Raw genomic sequence first — 27,645 nt, forward strand, 5'->3', positions numbered from 1 at the left:
ATCAACACTGGCAGAAGTGGACATTTGCATTGAGTTGGAGGCGTTTAAAGTCAGCCGGTGTCTCTGGCCTGGGCAAGGAGCTCAAATGAAAGTCTTAGAATTAAACAGCAGCGGTGGAGAAGCGTCTCTGTTCACCCCTCATTCCACTGTTAATCAAAGCTTACATTTACAGATGCCGATGTACTGCAGCTGGGCAGATGTGGGTGTTTGCTACGCTCCGATAAGACGTGTGACCAGCGGCAGCATCATCAGCAGAGCTTCATGTAGCCCACATGAAGAGGTGCTAAAGCATGTGCTTATGTTAGCGTTCCTTCCTCTAAATAAAAATCTATTTAATTCCATCCGCAGCCATCACAGCTGAGATTCTGTGTGAGCATAAAATGGTTCTGATAGCTTCACATTATCCCCACACACTGTGTCCAGGCACAGCTGTCACATGGATCCAGCGCCAGCCTGAAGCTGCTTTCACACACCACTGTGGCTGTCAGCGCTGCCTGACACAACCAGCCCTCAAATTACACCCAGGCGGGCTGATGTGGCCACTTCAGGGGAGGAAAGAAACAACCAGCTAGCTCAAAATCCCACGGACTCCCGTTCCAGGACGATGTCTTCATCCCAGGCAAACGCTTTTTTAAATGCACAACAATGCGTCACTTAGCCAGAGGCCAGAAGAAGAAGGCTTGTAGTATAACGTATCTGTGAGCAGCAGAGCCAGATAACGTGCTGGATTTCCTTGCCTGCAGCGATTGTGAATGAAGTGCAGCTGAGTGGCTGACAGGCTTAGCAGTGTGGCTTCTAAGTGGAGTAAAGCCATGGAGGGACATAAATCACTGCTACAAAGACCTGAAGCAAACCTAACAGCTATGTTCTCCCAGAAACACGGGCGGTCAGATCATCACGTATTTAACCCTTCACACAAATATCCGACCACCACCTGCACCACGACAGCTGTCTGTCACACACAGGGACTAGAGATGAGGGGCAGCCTCTGAACAACAGACTGAAGGTGAAGGAAACATGATGAGGCTGAAATGTTTATTTTTACTTTTGACGTCAGGAGGAACCTGTCCCAACGGAGGACACAGTCATCGGTGATTCAGACTGTGGGTTTGGTTTCCAAACCACAGGACAAGAAGAGAGTGGATCAATGAGGTGCTGCCATCCAGGAGGAGGGGAGGTGGCCTCTGTTCTGTTCATGTCATGGATGTTTCAGTGAAGCAGACATGGGAGATGAATCTGATGAATTATGCATCGTTCCTCACTGTACTGCCATGTATATCGTGCTCACATCCACTCCATGAGGAGCTTCTTTGTCCACTGTGAATTAGCAGCACCTCTCTAATCCTCTTTCATCTCATCCACAGACCGCTTCCAGAGGAGAGGTGCGTGCCTCCGGCATGCAAATGACTGATAATAACGTAAGAAGGAGAAAGTGTGGCTGATTCCAGGAATGCAGTCAACCTCACAGACTTCACATCCATCACCACAAACAGGATGTACACAACTCTGTTTCCTTTACGTCTATCTCAACCTTCTCTTTTTCCATCCAGAGCCAGCTACACAATACCACAAAGAAGACACACATTAGTGTGCTTCACAAGGCTAATGGAACCTTCAGGGCTGCTTTTGTAAGTATGAACCTCGATCTGAGTGGAGCATACAAAGGAAGCGTGGGAGGAGAGAGAGAAAACATCTTCAATCGCTCGCTCTTCCAGTTCAGCCCACCACCAGATTGCCGTCAGGCCGGCCTGACGTTTGATTGAAGGCGCAGACAGGACCGCGGGATCCAATTAGCGCGTTAGCCTACGACTGACCTCTGATGGCAATCTGATGACCACCAATAAACGTCTACGAGATTCCAGCCACCATCACGCCATGTGTCAATCACAGAGGTTCACTCCCACACTCACGATCCGGCCTTCAAAGAATCAGAAGTCATACTCAGACTTCAGCAGAGAAGTTGGCACTCACAGTGTGTTCAGTAGCTTTGATTTAAAGATACATATTTAAAATCTTCACTGTTGTGACTGAGCCACTAAGAGCACGCCTCTTGGAGCAACGTGATTAATACCAGCCAATGAACTGCGTCGTGAGTACCTGGTGCAGAAACATTATGTAACGTCACTTCCAGCTGCCTGAAGGTCACACACACACTGACAGACAAGCCTGCAGGCCTCCGGCCATCCATATCAGCAGGCCGAGCCAGACCCTGCCAACATCAGCAAAAGAAAAACGCTGTAGCACTCTGGAGATTTAATGAAGCGGGCTTACAACACACACAGTGGAGGATGGGTGGTGTAGCTGGGATGTGATGTGGAGAAATAAGCTAGGATTGATGCTCCTGCTGTTCGAGGTCAGGATGCAAACATGCATATTTAATGACATTTAACGTCAGCTGAGAGCAGGTGTGATCAGAGAGGTCAAGATAAAAACCAGCAGAAATCAATCCATCCATCAGTTTATCAGATCAAACAGATACTTCTCCTGCATGTACTGTTGAGATTCATTATTTAAAAACATAGCGAGGAAGCAGCACCTCTCTTCCACTAAAACACAGAACGTGGACACCGAGCCAGGAAAAGAGTCCACTCCATCTCCAGCAGCGTCACTTCACACTCATCTTTCATGGCTTCCATTTCCCTGCACTTCATCTGAAATCTCCTGGTTACAGTGAAGATAAACTCATAAAGAGGTCAGTCCACACCTTGCCGCCCTATTCATAAGGGACCACACACACACATTCACACTGCCTTTACAAGGTAATTTGCGCCCCTACAAAGCGCACTTGCTGCCAACTCTTTCCTGTTTTTAATGTATTAGATTGGAGGCGGAGGGGGCAGCAGCTGTTAGTCGGGCCCAGCTGTCGATGGCGGCTGGCAGAGATGAGAGGGGAGGAGCTGATTTTCCACAAACCTGTGCGTACACGGTCCCACAGGAAGCCGGCTTTAAAGAGCTGCCTCACACACCCAGATGATGACTGGATGTCTGTGTTTACCTCTGCGTCTGAGGCGCACAGGCGCTCATTAATTCTGCTAAACGCTGATGGAGATAAACCATGATTGACTTGGCAGAACAAGGTCCAGAACGTACTGCACTGTAGTGATGAGACTACTCACCAACAGGATGCTGCGCACAAACACAACACTACAAACTGACAGGGCGGCCTGAGGCGGAGCCCGGCCGGGTACCGAAGCCGCTCACGACTTATAGGCTTTAAATTAATTCTGCTTTTCCCCTGTAATCATACATTTTTATGCGTGACGAGAAACGAGAGGAAACAACGTGAAAGGGGCAGATGAACTTCTCACGCTGTTCACACCGTGTTATTCCTCAAACCATACATTAACACAGACTGATTTCTGTCCTCTACATCTCCTGAGATGGAGCCTGGCGGGCTGTGGTCACTGTGGAGACTGCCTCCATCACACTGAACCACATGGCCTCAGGATGGACAACAACAAGTTAAAGTGAAGGCTTTCAACAATCATTTTATTAACCCTAACCCACAGAAACATTAATAATAATAATAATAATATTATATTATTTCCAGACCTTTGATTCGACCGCTGCGTACACATCTGGCGCCCTCCTGTGGTCCTATCTAAACAGCGCATGTCAACAAGTTGGTGGTGGGTCCAAAAGCACCATCTTTATCTGCACCTGTTTGTCTGGAAGGATGCAGACTTTAACCCTCTCAGTCCCAGGCTTGGTGTTCTGCAGATGAACCATGAGGCGGACATGTTGAATACCCCCCCCCCTGCTCATATCAGAGCAGCTTCCATCTCAATCCACTGAGTCCAAACTCACCCAACGTGTCCAGCTTCAAAGCCACCAGCCTGAAGTGTGTTAATGAGCTTCAGGATGAGACTGGCTGGCAGCTGTAACGCAGGTTCAACAGACTCGCATCTACAACTGTATCGGCCTCGCCGTCCTCCAACACCTCAGCTTTACCAAAACGAACTCTTGTGTGTGTGACTGAGTGCTAACAGAGCCTGAAGAGAAAGCAGCCTCCTCCACTACAATGACTTACAAACTACAGAAGGAGCATCACACCAGGGAGGACAGCTCGCCCACAATTCCAAACAGAATCCATCTTGCCACTAAACTGGGTTGTCGTCACAACTGGCAGTGTGTGTTGGCGTTTGTGGGTTTCAGTGTGTGTCAGATTTGACACGGCTCCCTTTCAGCTGCTGTGGGCTCGTAGCTAGCCGCCCACACACCCCACTGGGGAGCAACCGTCTTCCTTCAGATTCCCTTCAGCCAACAACTTGACAACAGTGATCATTCTCATCATCGTCCCCCCACCACCCCCACCCGAGCCCTGAGCGCACATTCACTGCCTGAAGTCTCTGATTGGTCAGAGCATGACTAACACTATTGGGAGAAGGCCCATAAATGTAAATAAAAGACCTCAGACACAGCGAAGCACCACCTGAAGTTTCACTTTAAGACGACTGAAGGACTACGGGTCAGTACTTTACGTGCCTGGAGATGCTGTCATGTCTCATCTCTGCACTGGTGACCAGCATGGACGCTGCCATGCGATGTCAATCACACACTGACAGATCCTGCAGGCTAGAGAGGAAGTCGATCTCTGGGCCAAATCACAGGAATTCTGCATCTTTGGACAGATGACGAACAGGAAGTGAAACTACAGAACAGTTGGACTCCTGTGAAGCCATTAGCTGCTGGAACAGAGACGTTCCTTCCTCGCCCTCTGAAATGTGAGCGATGCAGCGCTTTGCGCCAGTTTCTGGCACGATTATAATTTCTGCCACCTCCTAAACAGCACTGGCAGACTCTGTGACTCTTTTGTGTAGCCCCAGCTTCACAGCCGTGGAGCCTCGTATGCAGAAAAGAGCCAGTGTCATGCGGTCAGAAGGCATTTTACTCAGACAAAAATGTGTGTCAGCACTTTCTGCCAGGCAGCGAGGGGCCGGCGCTCAGAGCCTCCTCTTCTCAGAGGAGAGCCAGGGTTTAATGGGACCACTCTTCCACTCCATTTGCCAGCTCGCATCTCACAGGCCACAGCTGCATACATGTGACTGTCACTCTGCATACCTCTCTGCAGCTGACGCCAGCCGCTCCCTCTAAACTCTGAACACACGACCGACACCACGTCTGTGGATGAGTCCATGTTAAACACGGGCAGCAGAGGTCAGCGGTAATTAATGATCTGTCCTCCTTCATTCAGACTATGGATCTTACACTCACTTTATATCCATTTCACAACTAAACAACAATTTCATGCTTGGCTGGTCACAGAGTAATCACACACGGCCACAAGTCGACACATGGAGTACAGCTACGTAGCTGCACCTCCACCACACGCATCAGAGTCAACAACCCACCAGCCTCGGTCAGCAAATGACAGAGTTACTGTGAAGTGCTCGGATGTACCATTAAAGGTTAATTTCACTGCAGAACGTGTTTAACGTGACTTGTTTAAACATGCTGAGAGTCAACACGTAAGATAAAAAGACAAGATGAAGCCATGTGATAAAGAAGCCGCCTGCTGTATTAAACTGTAATCCTTAGTACAGGCTGCAGTGGGGATTTATGGGGTTAGGAGGGACTGGTGATAAATTCAGATTATTAAAAACGAGCTCTGATCTTGTATAGCGTTGCATAGATATATACTGGAGTTAGCATGCTTACCATCTAGCCATGAATCTTATGTAAGCATCAGCTCTGCCTCATACTATAGCTCAAGATGACTTTAGCTTTACAGAAACAACAGCGCCCCCATTCCACAGAAAGGTACAACAGCTTGAATACAAAAACATAACTCAGTTTAACCCACTCAGGTCAGGAACAGGCCTTTGTCTGGCTCCTGGTCTCTGTGTGGTGGAGCAGCTGGTGTACAAGCCTCCCAGGCAGCTACACACGGGTTCAGATGACGTGAAACTTGAGAGAAGACTCACCATGTGCAGACAACAGATCCGGCTTTGAGGCGCTACATTTCTCTGCGCTCCCCCGTCCAGAGAGGACACCCAGCAGGTCTCTACAAAGGCAACGACAAACTTTAGGGTGAGCAATGACCTGAAAGAGACTTGTGTTGACACTCAGCAGACACAGCGGAGCGGGCCGCCTCTCCACTCTGCCGACATTCTTCCAACACAAACAGCAGCTTCTGAGGCTGCGCTACAAGGGCCTGTTGTCACGGCGCACACTGGGACAGGAGGCTGTTGTCACGTTCTTCAGGGGGTGGATCTGACATGAAGTGCTGCTTTCAGAGCTCCAAATGCACCATTATGTCATTAAAGATGGGGAGCACTGAGAGATCTGTGTGGGAGATCACACGGAGAGCTGTGACAGCAAGCCGGCCGTCGGTCCAGAACAGGGAAGGTCTGGACCGTCGGTTCTGGTGCCCTGACACTAATTAAATATAGTTTAAGGCACCAGTCTGGATACTCCTACATTTTCCAAAATGTGAAAGTTTCTTTATCTCCTCTCAGTCGTTCCTTCCTCTGTTTAAATCATGAAAAGTACACGTCACACTGCTCAGTCACTGGCCCACAGAAACAGCGAGCCCACGCTTTCTTTAAAATGAAATCATGACAGGAATGCTGCCACAGAAAAACTCAACTAATTCATTCAGGCCTCAGAACATTCCTCTCCGCCATGTCCTCCAGTGTCAACAGCCAGTTTCCTTCCATCCATGAAGGACAACTCAGAAGAAGATTTCAAAGAAGCCGAACGTCACTTTTCTGCACAAAAGACGTCCTCAGACCAAGCGGCTGCACCGTAACCGAGCTCCTCTCCAGGGCATCACACGGACGCTTTTCATTCTCTAATTACAGTCTGCACATCTCTGCAGGGAACTCTTTATGAGACTTAATCTGAATTTTACACAAACTGTTGCCAACACATTAATTAAGCTGAGACAACCAATGAGAAGCTAAACAAAGCACAGCAGCAACAAGGAGCAGCAGTCCGTTAAAGCGCTGCTGTGCAGGTTTACGTCAGTATTAAATGTTTGCAGGATGTTTTTAAGAAAATCAGAAACTATCTTCATGTCAGTGACAAGCTGGAGACGACAGCTAAAGGTTCCAGGTTAAAGAACGGCCACAGAGGGACGGGCCCCGTCACTTCAAGGCAGAGGTCGGACAGCTGCACCACCCTCCTCTCCACCCATCAGCAGCAGATGATGATTAGAGGTGAAGCAAAGGGCAAATCACTGCGCTGCTCGTCTGCTTTACAGTGATACGGACCGCCGAGGCTCAGACATCTTCCAGAGAGGTCCCACTGCAGCCAGGCACAATGCATAATTCCATTTGTCCACTGGGTTTCTGCGTTATTAACTGAAAATGCCAGACACACGATCACAACAAATGATGTGACCACTTCCCGCTGATGAATGTGGCGCTGCGGCTTTCCCTCTCATCTCCCTCTCAGAGGCCTGCGTGCAGCAGAGGCCTCTGGGTAACGGCTTCAGAAGTCACCGCTCTGTCAGACATGCAGACTAGGTTCAGCTTCAGTGTGGTCATGCACCCATCATAAACAACAACTACTCCACTCTGGTAACAAGAGAACTAGCAGACAATGAGGTGAGGGTGATAAAGTGTGTTCTGATGGAGACTCGATGAAGCTCCGGGTGTGTTTGATTTCCCAGGTCAGAGAAGAGGCAGAAAATTCCAGCGAGAGTGTTACAGATAAACAAGCTTTACATATCTGCTCTGAGGCCACGCTGAGCTGCTACACTGTGACCATACTCATTAGCAAACACATTAGTAAATCTTCACTTTTACATGTTGTGCATGAAGAACAACCTGCCGCTGCTCTTTACCCCTCGACCCATCCGCTCCGTCTTTCACCTGCTTCAGTCTCTTTTCATCACAGGTCCAGAAGGAGACATGCTACCAGTTTATCTGAGACTGTGGCTCATTAAACATGTTGCTAACATAGAGAGAATAAAAAGCCTTGTGAGACAGGACTAGAACCAGCTGTAACACAGCACCACCACCTCCAAGCAGCACCCACTTATCTACAGAAGGAGACAGAAATAGAACATCTGAGCAGCAGCAGCAGCAGCAGCAGCTGTCTGGCTGCTTTAAGTGGCAGATAGGTGTGTGAATGACAACGTGTCACGCCGAGCACTCTGAATTAACAGGGATCCGGTTTACACAATGCTAACCGCCTTAGCAGACACACGCCATCTGCTGGTCTGCGCTCAACAAACTGCTTTGAAGTAACTGCTGTTCTGACCTCGTGGAGCAGTGATGAAGGGAACAGGGTACGAGGACAGGGTGTGGTCAGGGAGCTGGTCTAAAGTATCGCTGGGATAAGCTTCACATCAGACACACCTCCTAACAGGGAGGGGTCAAAGATGGCTGACAGGAAGAACCAATGGAAGCATGATGTCTGTGGTGTGAGTGTAAGAGTGTGTGTCTCACTGACAAACCACCTCTCATTACCTCCAAGTTAAACATGCATGCTGCAGGGCCGTCTGTGTGTCCTGTTGGCCAAATGAAGAGCTGGTTTCCTTTGGCATTAACACTGTGGGGCTTTCAGCTGGATATCAATTAGAGGCTCATTAGGCGTTTAGAGACCTCAGTCGCTCCGGCTTCCTGTCCCTCGCTGTGAGCGTGGCTGACCCCAACCGTGAGTCCTTTCAGCCATGAGAGAGGGACTGTGTGTCCACCATGCCTCCTTTCAGAAGTATCAGAAACGGTGCAGCCATCGGCTCCGGCGGCCTGCAGCTCATTAATCCTGCTTACAGCTCAGTGCTTATTGATTCACTGACTTCCTGTCTGTCATCATGACTGACAAGAGTTTGAATCAGAGACTGTGTGAAAGGGAAATGGCAGCACGTCCTCCTCTTCCTCTCACATCCCTCTGTCATTGTATAAAACTTTTTTCAGAGTAACACCTTTCAGTAACAGTACTCTGTGGCTGTGTGTGTGTGCGCTGCATATTTGCATGTGTACTTATGCAGCTTGTCTTTATCGGCGGCCCTCGGTGTGTCGTTCGGGGCAGAGGTGCCGTGCTAAGTATTTTTAGACAGACTCAGAGGGGACTCTGTGTCCTGACTGCTAACACAATCAGCTCTCATGCCTGAACAAGGACATATTTTGGTGACTGGAGGGAGAAGAAGGAGACTCCCTGCACCTTGAAAATCATGCCACTGTTGAAGAAGCAGTGCTGCTCACACTGTCTCCACTGTGTGAGGACGTCTGTGTTTGGTAGAGTGAGGACTTTCCATTTCTAGGAGGACAGACCCGTGCAGCTGCAGCCACTGTGGTCTCAGTAACCTGACATTGGGTTGAACTCAGAACACACTGTGTAATCTGCATGTGCTCTCCCTTTTGAAACGTTGAACACAAAGTGTGCGTGGTCACAGAGAAGCATGCTAGCCGGAGTAAAACACAATGGTTCAGTTTAAAAGAACCTTAAAATAGCCTGAGTGCTGTAGCACGCCACGTAGCATTACAGGGCTCCAGACTGACAGCCGGCAGAGCAAAGGCCGCTTCACTTAGCTCACATTCATTATATCAAAGGCTGCTCGTGGGCGCTGCATTCAGGGTCTGCAGTCAAGCACTGAAAACTGCTTCTTTTAAACACTTAGACTGAACCTCACCATGCTGCCTGTACATCAAAGTACAGTCACAACATGAAGACCTGGAGCAGCATGGTGAGGACAAACAGGAAGTGATGATGAGGACAAACAGGAAGTGATGATGAGGACAAACAGGAAGTGATGGTGAGGACAAACAGGAAGTGATGATGAGGACAAACAGGAAGTGATGGTGAGGACAAACAGGAAGTGATGCCATGAACTCACAGAATGTGTGAATAACTGAAACAGGTGAGGTGAACCTGCAGAGTCTACAGCTAAGCGAAGCCACGCCTCCAATCACATGGACGCGCACCACCTGAAGACGAGCTGCGGTCTGTGACCTCGGCCATCATGCACGTACCTCTCTGGTGCACAGAGCAGGAAGAGAGTGACAACCAGCCAATACTCCTACAGGGTCCACCCGGAGGATTGATGATGTTTTATGTTTTATATTCTTCGTTTTAAAGCGAAACTGCCGAACTAAGCGGTTGCTATCGGACTGTAAAGAGAAGTTACACTAATTTAACAAAAGGTGCAGCAGAATGAAATCTTCATAGAGGTTCAGTAAGGTCACTGAAAGCTGGACTGGAGCGTTATGTCTGGTTCTTCCCAGCTTCTTTTGCTGTAATCTATAATTTGCATTGTGAGCTACAGTTATTCCTTCACTGTGTGCAGTCAGGAACACAAAGGGTATCATTGTAAACAAAGCCGTCTCAAACCACTTCTTATGAGTGCCGTCTTTCTGCACTCCTACACCCGTCGTCACACCCTGCTCAGCACACAAAGGCAGACCCAGCAGCTGTACGAACAACGACTTCACTATGTTCACAAGACACTAACATGCCTGGCAGATTATGATGAGGTTAACCCATTAATGGTGCTTCACATCACAAAGGCCCATCTCCCACATTGGACCACACCAACACACGGAGGAACAGTGCAGCTATTCAGCTGTGACAGACTGCTACTGTTTCAATGACAGCTTTATGGTGGGGGCCAGAGGTCACATGACAAGGTCTCAGCAGACGCAGCGCCGACGCGCAGCCATTAGGTGGCGTGGAGGTGAATGTATTTGTGTTGTGTTCACAGCTTTAGCGTAATCTGCTAATGGTGACACCAGATGTCGAGGTCAACAGGCAGAGAGGCAGAGGTCAGCGGAGCTCCCAGATACGCTGCAAAGTCAAAGTTGTTGGTATTAAACTGTAGCCATTGTTCCAGCATAATGAATACGCCACCATTCATCTGCCATCAGCAGCTGGGGCCTGCTAGCTGCCTAATAGGGTAACAGGGATCTCTGGCTCCCGGGGGGACGTTTGAGTGGCAGACTGCTGGGATGCAGCCGTGGAGCCAGTCTTTGCTATCTTAAAGCCACCGTCTCGGTAGGATCAGGTAATGCTGTGTTAATTTAGGAGGCATGTAACACTTCTCCTCTTCCAGAGAGAGGTGATGAAGTCCATTTCATTAAAGCTGCAATGCAGCAACGAGCTCAGAGCATCCAGCCACAGCAGTAACTGCCACTGTGATATACATCTGTTCAAACTGCAGGGAGAAGTGACTGCACACACACCCCAGGCTGAGCCGCTGGTCCGAGGCCACGCTCACACTGCTGCATCACTGGGAACAGGTTACAACTGACCAAAACCCCCGACCAACACCAGGACTCATTCTGAGGCTCTCACCGGTGTGGAGTCCAACTGTTTGGGCTGTCCGACGTCCACAGGAGAAGCTTTGAGACCCACGCAGAGCCAGAGTGGCTCTCATTGACATCAGCTGTGTCCAGGATCACAAAGCCAAACATCAGGAAGTCACCGACTAGAAGTCGATGTACGTGGAGAGAAAACGACAGAGGATCATCCAGGAGACTTGGGTCTGATGTGTGAATCTGAGAACTCACTGTGAAATTCACCAGATCCTTACATTCATTAGAAACAGGTTCCATGGCATCATGTCCACCAAACATCTGTTTTGAACTCTTTTGGGATAAAAGGGCTGCAACATCTTCCCCAGACGAGAATAAAACCGTTTCTCTGTTGGTCAAATGACCATGAGACCTCGGTTACCTTCATTATTTGTGCATTTATTCATGTTAATGTCTTTTTCTTTGAAGACGAGGAGCTGCAGAGGATGGTCTGAACATCAGCCTCTCTCCAAACAGTAGCTGTTTATGTCTTCTGGGACATATAAACAGTCACCACAACACTGCAAGCAACGACTCACGACAACATTTCCTACCATACAAAGCACAGAGCTGTGAAACCCAAACCCCAAGTTATGATATATGGATGCACTGCTCCCATTTATTGTTATGAAACCATAACCAGGCCTACATATCATACCAGCAGACACAAACACTGCAGCGCTTTGATCCTCAGATGTACTTCCAGTTAACTCCTGGATTTCCTTTGAAGAGAAACAGGCAACAACATGCAGGAGAAACACACAACCGCCTCAACACCCGCTCTCTGGATCTAATCACACACAGCAGCCTCCCACAACACTGCCGTGGCTTCACTCAGACCTCTCTGCTGCACTATCAAAGCTGCAGAAACCCCTAAAATCTTCATCTGTCAGCGTGGCAGGTGAGAAAGGAGTCGACTCGAACACATCAGGACTCTGTGAATGTCACTGAAGAAGAAGAAGAGGAGGCCAGCTCCAGCTTTGTTTTTCTAACAGAGAAGATGAAACAGAATCCAGCCACTAACAAGAAAGAACACAGTGCTATAAGAAGTGTTTCACATGGTTTTTACATAATCAAAGGGCCACATCTGAAGGATGGACACGGCCGCGGAGACTCCCTCTCTCATTAGAGGAGTTCGCTGCACCCTCGCTTTTTCCAAATGAGCCAATTTCAGTGTTTTACGGACTACACCTTTATCCACGGATCTCTCCACACGTTAGAGCTGCTGCTGGTGAACTGCCAAGTCAGGTTTTGCTCGATATCACAGATGTGCCTTGAGGGAGTTATATGATACCATCACTAAATCCTGAATATGGAGAAAATGAAGAAAAAACCCAGAGGAGGGGTCCCTGTTCCAGGACAGGGCCACAGTTTGGTGCCGCTGGCAGTTCTAATGTGATTGCCTCGCTGACTCCTAGGGCAGAAATTGAGTTAGTGACCAAGAAGGAAATGAATTATGACCAAAATATCAATTTTAATTCCCTTCATATGCCATTTTTCCTGAACTGATGATCACACCGTTCACCCCAGAGAACACATGTGCACCTTCTGTCCCAGCAGGCTTTCCTGTTTTCCCGGCCTGCTTTTGCTGATTAAAACAGCATAAAGAGCGTGCTCAGAATCAAAAACCTCCCGCAGGACGACACCTTTATTCCCCACACAGGAAACAATCTCACATTTTCAGAGCTGATAAGATTCAGAGAGCAGTGCTGTCTGGTTTGGTCGTGGATGCACACCAAAAGAGCTGCTTTACCTCATTAAACAACAGCCCTTTCCATATCTGAGAGAGCAGTCAGACATTCTTCTGCAGTTAGAAATCTCTTAATTAACTCCAGCTAACACTCAGGAATACAAAGTCAGGCGTAAGCCAGATGTGTTGCTGACTGTGAAGTCCTGAAAACCCAAACTTGTGCAACATTAGTCTGTAGTATTCTGTGAAGACGCCTGGCCCACCGGCCTGCTCTGCTGCTGATTTGATCCGTGATATAAAACATTTCAAAGGCTGATTTTCAGTGACCCACAGAATAAGAATGTGCTTGAACATCTCCGCTGTGTGAGGATCAAACAACAGAATTCCACCTGAAACATGTCCTCTACAGTGAGAGCTCCACATCTGACAACAAAACGAACTTTCTGACACAAATATTTGTCGTGTATAAGCAGAATCTGTAGCTAAGAGGCTGGGATCGTTTAACCGACACAGAGCTGCTGTAGAAGTGAAAACTGTCCGTTTTCATGCTGCATGTCAGACTGCACACAATGTCTCAGCTTCACACACCATCCAGAGCTGATGGCTGCTAATGACGAGGTTTAAATTATATCATCATCATTTCAATAACAAACACATCTAGGCGGTGTTGACATGATGACTACAGTGATGCTTTTGACGATATCCGCCCTTGATGTGCACCATGCTGGGGTAGTTTAGGTAACTCCGAGCTGATTTAAAGACGTGAGACATGTTTTATTTATACAGTCTCTGAGAAATCCTTCACTCCTGCAGCAGAATCTTTTTAACCTTTGGCCTGCGTTTGGCTCGGACTGTGGAAAACAGGGCTCTGTCACTACCCCCGTGTGAGCAGATAAGCACAGAGAGACAAAAACTTCAGGGCTGGTCGGCCAAAAAAGAGAAAACATCATGAGCTCATAATGGAAAACACACACTCACACACACTGTGAACTTGCACATGTGTGTGTGTGTGAGGAGAAACTACAGCGCATGTCAGTGATGTGATGAGAGAGCGCTTTGAGGATGACTGTCTTTTATCTGCGCCGTGCCGAGCTGACAACCAAGAACTTGAATAGAACAGCAGAGCGAGACAGCAGCCATCTCCAGCCTCATACAAAAACCATGAGCGCTGGAGCCCAAACCTTCCAGTCTGCAGACCTATTTCCTAAATAAACACTTTATCACCGCCGCTCTGTGTGTGTGTGTGTGTGTGTGTGTGTGTGTGTGTGTACGTTTTCACATCTCTCAGCACACTTTCTTTCCTGCACATAAGGAGCTGAATGGTGATCATAGGGAAATAAGCGTTTTCCTCTTCCAAACAACAGGCATTACACAGATTAACAGCCTCTGTGAAACATACTATTACCACATGGAGCAGGACCAGATGTCAGATAATAGGCTGTGTGCAGTGAGGTGGGTTCTGGCCTGAAGCCACTGAACATGTAAGAACAGCTTCTCCCATATGAAGCTCCTCACTTTACGGACAGCTTCTAGTCTGGGTGGACCCCCCCAGCAGCCTTCACGTGTATGATGTATGAAACAGAACCAGGACTGTGCTGATCTTTAAAGGATGATGTGTGTGTGTCTCAGGTCTGATGCGGAGCAGCACACATGTTGCAGTGACAGCAGGAGAAGCTGGTCATGGTTTACAAAGGAGCAGCTCAGTCTCATTAAACGCTGCTGGGTGTTGTTGGCTCAGCGGGCTCTGCCTGAGACCAGCAGCCAAATAAAGAAGGCAGTACAGGTTATGGATGTGCTGCTGCATCACTGACACACACACACACACACACGCACACATTTTTGTATCATCAATACCAACTTTGAAATGCACACAGCAGAAGTGCTCATTACCTTTTCTAGACTTGCAGCGTTGTCGGTCTGAGCCGCTCTGGCATCACGTCCTCGCCTCCTGCGCCGCTCCGCTCCGGTCCGGTCTGCTGCAGCGCTCCGTGCGGCTCCTCGGTCCAAATTACGCACGTTTCCAGTCGGTCCTGAATGGCTGGAGCGTCTGAAAATAACCGCACCGACCAAAGCGGCGGCGGCGTCCACCCCTGCGTGTCCGCGGCGCAGGCTCGGTCTGCAGCAGGTAGCGGCGCCCGGGGCTGACGGCTCGCTCTCACCCCGCCGAATGTGCCCGAGTGCGGGGTCGATCCGCGGCTGAAGTCATGCGTGAGGAGTGCGGTCAGAGCCAGCCAGTCGTGCCCAGTGCCACGCAGCGCCGCAACATGGAGCGCTGGCCGCCCTGCCTACCGCTGGGTCAAGCCCGTCAGCGCCACCAAACACGGCGCTTCCGGTGCTGCCTTTCAAAATAAAATGGTGTAAAGCGCACAAACACAAATGTACCACTTCGAAGCGCACAGACACACGTCACCACATCATCTACATCTGAAGGTTTCACCTGTTTGTGAGGAGCAGCGTCGTCTTCCTGGCTGATCTCTGGTCCTGAGGCAGCGGAGACGCGCACAGGAACAAACAGGAGCCTCAGTGGGGGTGGAAGGCAGGTCTGATGAATAATGCACGAGCAGCGGAGGCACTAATACCTAAATCATTCATAATTATTCACAAGAAACAAGGTCGATGCCAATCAAACATGCGTTCCTCTCCCCTGCAGACCATCGCCTCTGACAGCAGAGTGATGGAGTCAGAAAACATCCTGACCTCAGTCAACAGCATTACAGGCTCATCAGCTACCTGCAGGGCCACAAGTCAAATCAGCTGAGCCAGGTCCAAAGCACACGGAATGTTATGAGGGAACAGAGAATGTAAATGTTTTGGTGCCTGATTGTGACCTCTTACTGCATCTTAACCCTGATCCTGTTGATCCCCATGCACAGAATGAAGCGCTGCTCACCAGGCTGAAATATAGAGCTGTGCAAATAATGATGATGAGAAATACCTGAGGGAGACCCTGGAAACCGGCCCGAGTGCAGTTTGTGTGTCACCGAGGGTGATGGATGAGGTAGCCAGAGACAGCCGAGTGTTTAAACCCCCCACCCCACTCACCTCTGGATACACACAAACCCTGGCAGAGCCTTCTCGATCTCTGTCTTCTCCCGGACTTTCAGAATATAAAGAATGAGAGCTTTAACTGCAGGCACAGGTGAGATTAATGCGGGGCTAACCTCAGATTGCAGAAAGATCAGGAGAATCATGGGGAGCTGGAGCAGAGAGAGAGTGAAGCCTGGCCCCGGATCCTCTGCTAATCTGCTGGAGCTCAGGCTGCTCTGGTTCATCAGATGTGAGACATCATGAGTCTTTTTATAGGCTGCTGTGAGCCGGCAGGTTTCATACATACATTTCACATTCAAAACCATCTGCAGCTCTACTTAAAAACTAGAAAATATATATTTTTAATGGCTGCTCTGAAGCTGAGGTAGCAACAGTAAGCATAGCAACAGTTGCCAAGGGAGAGACAGGGCAGATCCCCACAGGAGCTGAGCTGCACATCTATCAGGTGGGTCAGCCACATAAAGGGGAATCCCCACAGGGGCGGATTCACACAGAACAACTGAATCTGTTTTAAAATACACAAAAAAACCTCCCATTGTTTATGACGCAACACGTGGAACAGCTGATCGTACGCAGGCGCGTCATTTGGACAGGAGCACGGCTGTGGGAGTTTACAGAGGTCATCTTTACAGCAGCTTCTCTCCTCTGTGACAGAGGGAGTGAAGCGGCGCTGTGCGCCTGGCGGCGCTGTGCGTGCTGACGCTAATTTGATTAATGAACTAATGATACCTGCGCCACCTGACGCCGCCGGCACAGGGAACACTGCACCGCACTGAAGTGTGTTCCTTTAAACCGGTGAAGGTGCAGCGGCGTACTGTAGATATGAAGCCAGTGGATGTTAGTGTGGGCCTTAACTAGGCTGTAACTGTCCTCCCTGTCAGTTTATAACGTTTATAACTGAAGAATGTAAAGGACCACATGTTGGAGGAAAGACAGGCGTCATCACAGCACGTCTCTGAAACATGGAGGCACAGCTGCACACCAATCCAGATCAACCACAGCTGTTTAAGTGCCATCATTCTTTAAACCAGCTTAATTCCAGAAAGAAAAACATTTCCAGTCAAATGAGGTTTAAGTGCCTCACAGTTGTGTCAGGCGGTGGATGATGTATTTCACCTCTGTTGCTTCACACCTGGTGGGATCTGCAGATGTTCTTCTGTGTCGCCTGTTCTTGTGCGTTTGTGTTTCAGGCGCAGACTGGATGCAACCTGTCCAACATGTCTGGAGAGGAAAGAGAGTCGGCACAGAAATAACGCTTCAAAATCTGTTTTGTCTGCATCAGGCTCAAATGCAGAAACAGCAGCAGGACGATGCAGAGGTGATTCACACACATATTTACTCCCTCAGCAGCTGTGGAATAAAGTCACAGTCACAGCAGCAACATCCAGGGTCCTTCTTACAATTCTCCACACACCTTGCTCGCCACCTGCAGTCGTCCCCCTGGAGCTCTGAGGAAAGTGCTTCATCTGAGCTGGGCAGCCCTCAGAGCGGAGGATCAGCGCCCTGCCTTCAAGCCACCTTCAGCGAAACTCTGAGCCTGAGCCCAGAGCTGGCAAAGACTTCAAAGGATTCCCACCTTAGAACCCCCCATGGGGGTTTCCAGATGTAGGTTTTCCAGGATCTATTTGGAGCTGCAGGTTTGCAGGCAGCATGCAGATGGCCAGTTCTCTCACTGCGTGCCGCTTTAACCTTCACACTGACTGTTATTCTATAATGTTGTGTTTCTGCTCTGTGTCTTCCTTCCTAAGGCAGAGTATCAGGAACAGCATGGGTCTATGGAGAGGGACTATGATCCTTTAAGACCCAGATTATGATTATGAGCACTCAGATACCAAGCCATAGGATCCAGGAGGACATCAATGATTTCCTGGATGACCACCGGCCCCCACCCTTCCACCAACATGGAGGCAGATGATGCTGCGTTCCCCTCTCTGTCATGCTCAGCCTCTGCTAGCCCTTTCACAGTTATATGCACCACCTTGTGGAGAATACAGAAGACATGCCTGTGTAACACCACCAACCCCTGACAGAGCCAGGAGACAGAGGGCAGAGGGTGAGTTCAGTGCGACACCACGATCTCTGAGAACAAGCGCTAACACCCTGCAGGGTCCTGATCAACCCTGGGGTCCGTCTACATCTGGACCCTCTGATGCACTGGCAGTCGATGATGATGATGCTGAAGAGCTAGCCCATGCTGTCTGCAGGCTGGTTTTGTGCCATTGTACAGGGGATCACACAAGGAAGAGGAGGAGGAAGAGGAGGAGGGTGACCTGTGTCGAATCTGCCATTGCATGGAAAATTCCCCAGACAACCTGCTGCTGTCCCCGTGCAGTTTGTCCACTTAATGTGCCTGAAAACATGGCTCAAAGTAGGGCTGAACGATCTATCGTTTTAGACCGAAAATCGCGATCTCAGATGACGCGATTTTGAGATCGTCAAAGCCGCGATTTTTTGCACTGCTCCTAACTGAATCAGGTTTTGTTTTGTCAAATGCTACGGCTGAAAACGAAAAGAAAACAGAGGAACTGGTCCCTAAAACGAACTCCACCTTTATGTTCGGTGCTGTTTCTGCCGGCAGCAGCGGCGCGTCTTCTAAGCCTGTGTCTGTGTCTGTGTGCGCGCGACGTGAGTCGCAGTGGAAGGGCCGCGTGTAAATGCTACGAGCGCGTACGCGCCCACCTCTCTGAACATTACCAGCTCCTTATATTCAGGTTCACTGCTGTTGTGCCGTCAGCAGCTCTTCTACGTGTGTGTGTGTGTGTGTGTGTGTCGCGTGTGTGTGTGTGTGTGTCCCGTGTGTGTGTGTGTGTGTGTCGCGTGTGTCGCATGTGTGTGTGTGTGTCGCGTGTGTGTGTCTGTGTCGTGTGTGTGTGTGTACATCAGATGCAGACAGAGGCAACAGCTAGTGACGTCACCAAACAATAACGCAGGCATTTGATGAAGAGGCTCCATGAGGACTAAACGGTGGACAGAGCTGACAGCAGCAGCTCCGTTTGTCCTTAGATATGATTCCCATAAATCACATTGAACTTTAAGAGTTACTTAAGTCTCAATACTGTATTTACTGTTTAACCTTAGGAGGCACACTTCAGTCTGTTTAATGACTGTTGAATAATACTTTACAGAACTACATTAGTCTTCTTTTAACCTATTTAAAATAAAACTTTATTTTGTTCTGTAATTGTTATTTAAATGTTCATGTTTATTAAAACTAATACTGAGTGCACATTATCAGAGTTTACTTTTAGATCTACTGATAGTTTTGAGAGGTGACAGAGTAGCTACCTGAAGTCATTTACACAGAAATATGTTTGACATGATTTGAAAAAAATCGTGGATGAAATCGAAATCGCAATATTTGCCAGAAAAAAAATCGCAATTCAATTTATTCTTAAAATCGTTCAGCCCTAGCTCAAAGCCAGAATGAAGAAGGGTAAGTAGAAGCAGTGATAAGCAGTTAAGTCTCATTGTTCTCAAACAATGTGAACTTTGTCCTGGGGGGTTAACCCCGGACCTGAACACACTGGACTGGAATGACCACTATGGAAGACACAGCTCCTGCACAGGTAAACTGAGCTGGAACAAAAGGCTGACTGCAGTGTGACCATGTCCTGTCGTTGCACAGTTCTTTGGGACAGCTCCTGTGAATCCTCTGACATCACCAGCACCACCAAGAGCCCCAGCATGGACAGAAACCCACCAGCATCCCATGGTAGCTACATGTTAAGCAGCCCATTATTTTACTGTTTTAGATTAGGCATTACAAAACCTGCTGGTGGAAAACACACCATCAAAAGACTTAAATGCTGCACTTACATGTACTGTAGGCCAACCACCACCCCCGCTGGCACTGCAGAAGACCACAGGTAAACTGAGAGGGGAGTTCTTCTTCTGGACACAGCACAGGAGTTGTTCACCTCCATCACCTCCAACGATAGCCCAGACAAGCCCACCAGACCAAGCGGCAGCACCAACACCTTCACCCCCATTCTTTACGGTACCTACAAATCTGAACGCTGCACCTCGCACCATGCGTTACAGCATCGCAGGCACTACAGAAACCACCATCAGCCACAGGTAACCTGAGCCACTCCGAGGACCAGCACAAGGGCTAGGACCACATCCATTCAACTCTGGTGTTTTTAGGTGGATGTCTTCACTGAATGCTATGCACAACACATTGCTACACAGTTCCCCCCCTGCATACCACCACAAATCACCACCAGCCCCAGTTCGACCACCGTTCCTGACATCCATCCCAGAACCAACACCAACACAATCACAACCACATGCTCAGACTGTGGTACCAGCCCCAGCTCGACCAACAGCCCAAGCACCACCTGCAGCCTCAGCCTCAGCACCAACAAAGCCACCAGCACAAGCCTCAGGCTCAGTTCCAGCTCCAGCACCAGCCCCAATTCGACCACCAACACCAGGTGCAGCCTTAGCACTAGACGAAGCTCGGCCACCACCTCAAGCACCGGCACCAGCCCCAAATCGTCAACCAGTCAACCGCCAGCAGGTCCTCCAGCAGCAACGCCAACATCTGCTTAGTCAGTCCATTGGTAGCTACATGTTCTTGCAGCGATCAGTGTTTTATTATTTATTGTTGCACAAAAACTTTATAGTTATCTGTCAACAAGAATGTTATACTTGCAATGTACACACGGTTGATCCACCAAGGCTGTTATGGAAGGATTTATTTGATTGGGCGACATACAGATGACAGAAGAGCGGCTCCACACCGAAGACGCCTGACCTTTGACCCTGACACAGTCTACATGTTACATTAAAGCACAGAACATCTCAGTCAGTGAGTCATTGTGCCACAGCAGCCATTTCACACAAAAACCAGAACGGGTTTAGAAACCACAGACAGATCAAATGATTCAGACACTCAGTGGAAAAGTTAGCGGGGTTACCTTTCCATCCAGCAGCCTTCACAGCTGCAGACTTACAGCAAACTGCCCCAACGTGTTCAACAGAGCACGCTCCAGTTTACACTGCAGGGGGTGCTGTGTCACAAATGTGCATCAGTGTCACAAAGGCGAAGTCACAGATGCTCTTCCTTGAGATTCCTGTGACGTTGCTCAGTTCCTGGATCACCTGTGATGTATTTAAAAAGAGAGATCATTCAATCTATAGTGTGGACCATTCAAATCAACACACATGATTTAAAACACCTGTTGCATCATTTACTACCAGGGACAGGGGGGACACATTTCTGGACCACGTTTGAAAGCTTCTGAAACGGGACAGCTCGGCTGTGACGCAGTCTTCAGACACAAGTTTCAAAGGAAGTGATGGAATTGAGCAGAGCCTGTTTCTGATGCTCCAAATACAACGGCAGGACTTAGTCTATGCTGTTATCTAATGCAGCTGCATCTGTATCCACATGTGGCAGTTTAACAATCAGAACAATGGCATGAAGTGAGTGCTGCCTCACCTGTCTGCATGTGCTGACACAGAAGATGAAAGCAGCCACAGCGATGACACCCACACCAAGAAGCATGCAGTCCTCGGTCACCGCCACAAACTTCTCTCTGAACACATTTATACCAACAAGGAGCGTTTCTGTTTATCACCATGGCTTTAAACTTTACTTAATAAACCCTCGGCAGAGTCTGCTGTAAACATGTAGACCAGCACAGACTCATCAGCAACCGCCATGTTCCACAGAGTAAAGTTCCTGTGAATGGAGTCAGCTGAGCTGCACTCTCACCTCTGCTTCCTGGACGGGCTGCCACACTGAGTGGTCATCATTAACAAGCTGTCGTAGATGGCCGTCCTCTGCAGGCTGATGAACTGGAGGACATCTCGGCACAGCTGATGAAGGTGCTCCACAGGGACGGACGGCTCGTTGTGTCCTGCAGGAGTTTGGTCGGTGTAGATGTGATCTCTGCCGTCTCATTAACACACGGTGTCTCACAGCATCTTACCGAGCACCTCCAGAAGTGTTTCCACATACATCAGCGGGTTAGGGACGTCCAGTCTGAATTCAAGTCCTTTCAGAACCATCAGCTCGGACTCTAGGAGAGCCTGCTTGGAAACGCTGTGGCCGACTGAATCTAGAAAGCTCACAGCCCTCTGGTTGTCAACGATCTGGAAAAGAGAACCTGACTTTGACCCACAGTGTAGAGGAACTCACACACGGCTGCGACAGAACTCACATGACTGTACAGGAACAGTTTGCTGGCGAGCTGCACGCAGGAGAAGACAGCGAGGGGGAATCTGTCCTTGAGCTTGTCGAAAATCAGATCCGCAGAAGTTGTCGGCTGCTGGGCGGCGCCGCCTTGAGGAGTGGGTGTGGACAGCAGGTCTGTGAGGTGCTTCACCATGAACCTAATAATAATAATAATTGAAACATTTATTAGTCCCACAATGGGGAAATTGCTCAAGGCAGCCCAGCAAAGAGCGCCATACACCAGTGAGTACACTGGAGGCTATGCAGGTAAAGTGTCTTGCCCAAGGACACACAACAGTGACTAGGGAGGAGTTGGGATCGAACCACCAACCTTCCGGTTACGGGACAACCTGTTATTCATACAGGAAACTCCCCTGAGCCCACCATGAAGACAGGGGAAGTTCAGCGTGCCGCTCTGCTCACCTCTGAAGCAATGCGATGGCGTGGTATCCAGCCAGCGGGTCCAGCCCCAGCACTCTGGTTATCATGAAGATGTCTTCTGAGAGGAGGGTGTACAGACACAATAAGATCTAACAGAATGAATTATTCATTCAGCTCAGACTGTGGAGGATTCATCAGCAGTGACCTGGTCAGTGTGTTTACTGCCTGACTGCAGCTCAGGGGACACTGAACCGTCCACATCAGGATTTACATTTATCATCACATCACGTGTTGTGTGTTGGCCGAGGGGACATTAAGTTAAGACGTCAAAGAAGTCAAACGTTGGCGAACGAAGAAGAAAAGTCTCGGATCACTCACCGACGACTCTGCCGTGTTTGAGGTCGCAGACACATTCTGACAGACTGCGGAGGTTTTGGCTGTTTTTGTCGTTGAGGTGTATCAGAAAGTCTCTCAGCAGCTCAAACGGCACCTGTCCGAACTTTAAACCTGCAGCATCGTTTTGACTCGGAGGACAAAGTCTTTCCGCCATTTTGCTACACTGACCTTCAAAAAGCACCACGGCTGCTTCTATAAACCTAAACAGAGCGAATGTTTGGGGTTAGTTTTACCAAAAGTAATTTGGAATTCGGTTTTTGTTTCCAAAAGATGGCGCTGTTCCGCGTTCTGTTTTACATAGGACCTTGTCCCTGTAGGAACCAAAGCTTGCTGCGGGGGGCTCGTTTTAAAGCTGCACACCCTGTTCTGCGTGCGCAGCGTCGATCGTTGATCTGAAAACACACGGATGGGACACTCCCCGCGGGCTCACACAGCCTCCTGCCTGGCAGATTGTTTGGAAGACAGCGCTACTCGTAGGGGTTGTGAAACAGCCGCACTGACAGCAAACATGGCGGACAAGACGCCGAAAGAGTCCGATGCTCCCTTTGCAACCAGGATAGACCCGATAAAAGAAGACATTTCTCGGGAGCAGATGCACTACATCAGACAGGTGGAGCTCGAGCAGTGGAAGAAGAGGACCTCCAAGCTGCGGACGCGGAACGTGGTGACGGGACTCGTCATCGGAGCGGTGGTTCTGGGCATCTGTATCCTTGCCGAGTACGCTAACGTTAACGCAAGGTTACACAAGGCTAACTATGCAACGTTAGCTTAGCATGCTAAAGTTATAGAGAGTCAAGAGAGATTGGCGGGTTTATCACACCATAAGGTTAACGCTAACTTAATGACGTAGATCCTGCTTTAGATTTAGCGTAAACACGTAATGAACAGTTAGCTTTAACAGTTAGCTTTAACAGCAGTTAGCTTTAACAGCAGGCTGTACTGAGGGGCTGGGGTTAATATAAGGAATCATGCGCGGTGAATATTTCACATATCCATTGTTATGGTCTGTCATTAATTCCCCACAAGATTGTTTTCATGGGCTACTTTCTAACGGAAGCCTCCTTTAGCTGCTGGGTTAGTCACGGTGGTGCGTTCACGGTATGGGTTCCTGAATGCATCACCGGCCGCTTGTAGTAACAGATGCTGAGGATAACCTTTATGTGGCTTCCAGCACACCGCCTGTTTATGCTCATACATTAAAGAAATAAAAACATGAAAACACTCTGCACTCATAAGAACACTGCAATAAAAACTGTCACCGAGCTCAGACTCTTCAGTGCTTTTATACCTGCTGTCAGATATCGGCCTTAACCGCCTGCTCCATCAGACGGCTACACCTTTTACTCAGTGTCCCAGGAGCGGATCCTGGACGAGCTTGACGAGGAGGCCAAGCGGGCCAGGATGCCAAAGACTGGTGCCAACTGAGCTGCCTGTGTTTGGAATGTGTGTTTGTCCTGAACTGAGACTTCTGAGGCCACTGATCATGTTCCAGGGCTGGTCGCTGCTTTCATTTCCCTGGACTATGTTTTCTGCTGCGTCCTGTGTCAGTGGGGAGGACGGATCCACTGAGCTCAGCTGAAGTGTCCATGTCTGATTGATGTGCACACAGGAAGATAGAACCATCAGTCAGATCATGACTTTAACTCTGCAGTGGCCTGCAGCCGGGCCAGTGACCCTGCTGAGATGGAACCTGTTATTTATGATGGGAAACAGATGATTTGTAAAATAAATGCCTTCGATATCAGAGTTCATGTGTTCTGCTGTGAGGCATGACAGGAGAGCAGCCGTATTTACAGTTCCATTTATTATTGTCAAAGTTTCATATAAGGAGTTTGATCTAGCCACCAAAATCCAAGAGTAAAAATATAAAATAAGACATTGTAAGGGGAAGGCACAGATCCAGCATGGCAGGACAGCAGCATCAGAAAGCAACACAATTCTATATTTACATTCAATTATCTTAGAAATGCAACGTTTCTCTGAATATATTAGGAACATTACAGGAGTGTGACGGGGGAAATTCAGTGTGAGTGTTTTCTATAAGGCATCGGCCACAGATTCACAGCTTGGACTGTGATCCAGCTTGACCTGGAGAATCATGGAAACACGTTTGAAGCTCTGTGTTAATGAGTGTGAACTAAAACTGAATTTACTAAAGTGCACGAGGTGCTCGACCTGTGGAACGAGCCACAGGAATGATTTCTGCATGAGAAAGAATTACCTAGCTAAAATATTTAGTTGACTTGTAAACATGATCTAGACATGCATTCTATTATATGCACATGTACCGACCACAGCGGAGCCAGTAGTCTAACCCCAGCTGAAGACATCCTTTCCCCTCCCTTTTAAAGCTGATGTAGGATATAACAAAAACATCTTCCCATTTTTGTCTTCCCTCTGCGGAAGCACTGTGCACGTGTTCATAGACATCGCGATAATTTCCCCACAAATCAGCTCTACTGCATCTGCACATGTCCCGGCTGCAGTCAAATGTCACGATGTACGTCCGCTGACGTCTGCCCGGGATGGCAGTGAGCTCCACAGAGGGAGGAGCAGCGCCGTCAGCTGCTGCTGAGACATTGCTACAGTCAGGAGAAGCGTTGGCGCCTCACTGTGGTTCACATTATATTAACAGCAGTGAGTCAGACGAGCAGGAAATCTGTGTCAAAGTCATGGTGAGCGCTGCAGCACCGCGGACCACTGTTTGACTGCGTCGATGCAAAAACTCAAAGATGTGACTGCATGCAGAGAACTGTGGGAGCTCTGACTGAGCTGAGAGACAGAAGTCACGCTCTGACATGAGCTGGTTTCCTGCGCTACACCTTCACCAGGTGGATGCTCTGTGTGAGTCCAGAAGCTTCTGTACAGCTGGCAGGAGGAAGCAGTCTGCTGATTACTGCACCAGTGAAAGGGTTAAAGCGACCGCTGCAGTCACACTTCAGATGAGGTAGTCCTGATATACAGCATGATGGCTGAGAGTTCTTACTGGAAAAGACGAGATGAAAGCAGTTAAACGACGCACGTGTTCAGTTGAGGACTGAAGTCTGCTCACTCACCATTCTACTGATGTCAGCAAAGGTGACGCCTTTGCTGGGTTTGTCCTGCGAGCCGCTGCTGCTGCCTCCAAGAGAGTTCCTCCTAATGATGCCTTTAAAACAGACGACATGATTACACCGCCCGCTCAGACACAGAGCGTCACATCTTCATCAGAGCGTCTTGTTTACCTTGGAGCGGCAGCATGTCCACGCGCTGCAGGCTGTTCCTGCGAGACGAGGGGAAACCGCTTCCTTTGGACAGGCGCCGCTGGCGGCTGGACAGCATAGCAGCAGGAGAGACGATTCCTGGAGGGGGGATCTTCCCCATCTTCTCGTACAGCTCCTCGATCTCCCTCTTCTGGGCAGCCTGCAGGGCCTGGACCTCGGTCAGATGTCTGCAGAAGGACAGGAGGTCACAGATGTAGCTGAAGTTTTCAGTTTGTCTGCAGATTTCAGTGGCGTCACTTACTTCTCTCTGAGCTCCTGAAGCTCCTCCAACATGTCCGAGTCTTCGCTGTCCGAGTCGTCGCTGCTCAGGTAGGGAGCGCTGCGGTTGTAGGTCATCATCCACAGATGGTGCAGGGCGTTGCTGTACTGCGGGCTGCCTGCCGCTCCGTCCCACAGCCTCCCCTCCATCTCAGCAGCCGTCAGCGACAGCCCGCTGTCTGCGGACGTCCCTATCAGGCTCAGGCTGTACGCCCTCCTGCGGCTTCTCCTCCTCGACCTTGAACGCTCCCCAACAACCTCCTCCTCTCCCTCTTCCTCCTCGTCCTCCTCCTCATCTTCCTCTCTGTTCTCCTGCTGCTGCTGATGCTCCTGCTCCTGCCTCACTGCCCACCCTGTGGGCCCGTCAACCTCGTGGAGGACCCCCGTGGAGCCTCTGTGTGGATGAGGGTGAGGAGGGGACATGGTGAGGGAGGTGCCGAGGCTGGTCTCAGACTCCACCTGCTCCTCCGTGCTGCTCTCCGTCGGGGTGCTGCCGGCGTTGGTGGGCTGCGGGGCAGCAGCAGGCGCAGGGATGTCCATGCTGGGCGTCACCTGGAATCGGCCCACTGTCACCGCAGCTGACTGGAGTTGTGCTGAGTGAAGGAGAAGAGGCTGTGATTGATATCTGTAAGTGTATTTAAACGACAGCCAATCACTGCAGTGACTGTTCTCCAGTCTGATCACCTGATCAATCATTAGAACAAAGCCTCACTCACTGCTGATCAGCAGCTTTGATTCAAATCTAATCATGTGGAGAGGCGTCGCTGTGTGCCCCTGAAACTGTAACCTGCCGCTGCAGAGGTTCCTGTGATCTTAAAGATCATTGAGGCGGAGCGGCTGAGTCACTGTGAGCCCACATCTGCACAGCGTTAAGGCCTGCAGTGCCTCAGAGCGGCCACTGAGCGTCCCCTTCACTGTGAACACAGAGGAGCTCTGTTGAACGTGCAGGGTATAAACACAGACAGGTGTGGATCTGGGAGGAGAGGCCTGTGACGGCTGCAGCGGCTTGCTGATTGGTCCCTGCCGGGGGGACGGGCCGCCATCACACCTAACGTTTGTATTGAATGGAACATTACATCCAGACTGGGAGGTTACGCAACAGCTCCTGAGGCTCCACTAATAGGTGACATTAGAGAGAGATGGAGGGAGAGGGGGAGGAGAGAGAGGGGGAGGGAGGAGGAGGGAGAG

The 27,645-nt window shown here is 49.4% G+C and overlaps 5 protein-coding genes across 10 annotated transcripts in view; 2 read left to right on the forward strand and 3 right to left on the reverse strand.

Annotated features, from left to right (window-relative positions):
- tanc2b (tetratricopeptide repeat, ankyrin repeat and coiled-coil containing 2b) overlaps positions 1-15,224 on the reverse strand; it is an 83,093-nt gene extending 67,869 nt beyond the window's left edge. Inside the window, exons 1-2 of one of the 3 annotated variants that reach the window (XM_028407597.1) lie at positions 14,818-15,224; positions 5,925-6,004 (exon numbers count right to left, since the gene is read on the reverse strand). The gene's annotated coding sequence lies outside the window, so the exon portion shown is untranslated. Of the gene's footprint in view, positions 1-5,924; positions 6,103-14,817 lie in introns of those variants that run through there. The other 2 variants (XM_028407596.1, XM_028407595.1) reach the window with 2 other exon arrangements.
- A 4,174-nt stretch (positions 15,225-19,398) lies between these two features.
- Positions 19,399-20,529, forward strand: LOC114437862 (cell wall integrity and stress response component 4-like). Its single transcript, XM_028408792.1, has 4 exons — positions 19,399-19,408; positions 19,601-19,687; positions 19,877-20,052; positions 20,122-20,529. The coding sequence occupies exons 1-4, from the start codon at positions 19,399-19,401 to the stop codon at positions 20,527-20,529; spliced, it is 681 nt and encodes a 226-aa protein (XP_028264593.1).
- Positions 20,530-20,973: 444 nt separating this feature from the next.
- On the reverse strand, positions 20,974-23,120 carry cntd1 (cyclin N-terminal domain containing 1). The gene is made up of 7 exons (XM_028408472.1): positions 22,919-23,120; positions 22,583-22,658; positions 22,146-22,317; positions 21,915-22,077; positions 21,698-21,842; positions 21,422-21,518; positions 20,974-21,081 (listed from the first exon to the last, which is right to left on the reverse strand). The coding sequence occupies exons 1-7, from the start codon at positions 23,088-23,090 to the stop codon at positions 20,974-20,976; spliced, it is 933 nt and encodes a 310-aa protein (XP_028264273.1). The 5' UTR covers positions 23,091-23,120.
- A 250-nt stretch (positions 23,121-23,370) lies between these two features.
- Positions 23,371-24,682, forward strand: coa3a (cytochrome C oxidase assembly factor 3a). The gene is made up of 2 exons (XM_028408364.1): positions 23,371-23,640; positions 24,264-24,682. The coding sequence occupies exons 1-2, from the start codon at positions 23,445-23,447 to the stop codon at positions 24,359-24,361; spliced, it is 294 nt and encodes a 97-aa protein (XP_028264165.1). The 5' UTR covers positions 23,371-23,444; the 3' UTR covers positions 24,362-24,682.
- A 39-nt stretch (positions 24,683-24,721) lies between these two features.
- Positions 24,722-27,645, reverse strand: part of wnk4a (WNK lysine deficient protein kinase 4a) — a 29,147-nt gene continuing 26,223 nt past the window's right edge. For 3 of the 4 annotated variants that reach the window (XM_028408360.1, XM_028408361.1, XM_028408362.1), the window contains 4 exons: positions 26,441-27,050; positions 26,161-26,366; positions 25,993-26,084; positions 24,722-25,921 (listed from right to left, as the gene is read on the reverse strand). In XM_028408360.1, the coding sequence (XP_028264161.1) occupies positions 25,919-25,921; positions 25,993-26,084; positions 26,161-26,366; positions 26,441-27,050 (911 nt within the window). In that variant the 3' untranslated portion in view covers positions 24,722-25,918. Of the gene's footprint in view, positions 25,922-25,992; positions 26,085-26,160; positions 26,367-26,440; positions 27,051-27,173; positions 27,372-27,645 lie in introns of those variants that run through there. The other variant, XR_003670916.1, reaches the window with a different exon arrangement.

Source organism: Parambassis ranga, chromosome 6 (assembly GCF_900634625.1).
Source record: "Parambassis ranga chromosome 6, fParRan2.1, whole genome shotgun sequence".
Taxonomy (NCBI): domain Eukaryota; kingdom Metazoa; phylum Chordata; class Actinopteri; family Ambassidae; genus Parambassis; species Parambassis ranga.

What these genes read in the sequence shown, in the direction of transcription:
- LOC114437862 (XM_028408792.1), top strand. An exon ending in AAACCCACCAGCATCCCATG is followed by an intron (nt 19,688 to 19,876) that starts GTAGCTACATGT and finishes TTCTGGACACAG; the next exon opens with CACAGGAGTTGTTCACCTCC. An exon ending in GAAACCACCATCAGCCACAG is followed by an intron (nt 20,053 to 20,121) that starts GTAACCTGAGCC and finishes TGGTGTTTTTAG; the next exon opens with GTGGATGTCTTCACTGAATG.
- cntd1 (XM_028408472.1), bottom strand. Translation starts at nt 23,090, where the DNA reads ATGGCGGAAAGACTTTGTCCTCCGAGTCAAAACGATGCTGCAGGTTTA. An exon ending in AACTGTTCCTGTACAGTCAT is followed by an intron (nt 22,078 to 22,145) that starts GTGAGTTCTGTC and finishes TCTCTTTTCCAG; the next exon opens with ATCGTTGACAACCAGAGGGC. An exon ending in GTGTCAGCACATGCAGACAG is followed by an intron (nt 21,082 to 21,421) that starts GTGAGGCAGCAC and finishes AATACATCACAG; the next exon opens with GTGATCCAGGAACTGAGCAA.
- coa3a (XM_028408364.1), top strand. Translation starts at nt 23,445, where the DNA reads ATGGCGGACAAGACGCCGAAAGAGTCCGATGCTCCCTTTGCAACCAGG. An exon ending in AGCGGTGGTTCTGGGCATCT is followed by an intron (nt 23,641 to 24,263) that starts GTATCCTTGCCG and finishes CTGCTCCATCAG; the next exon opens with ACGGCTACACCTTTTACTCA.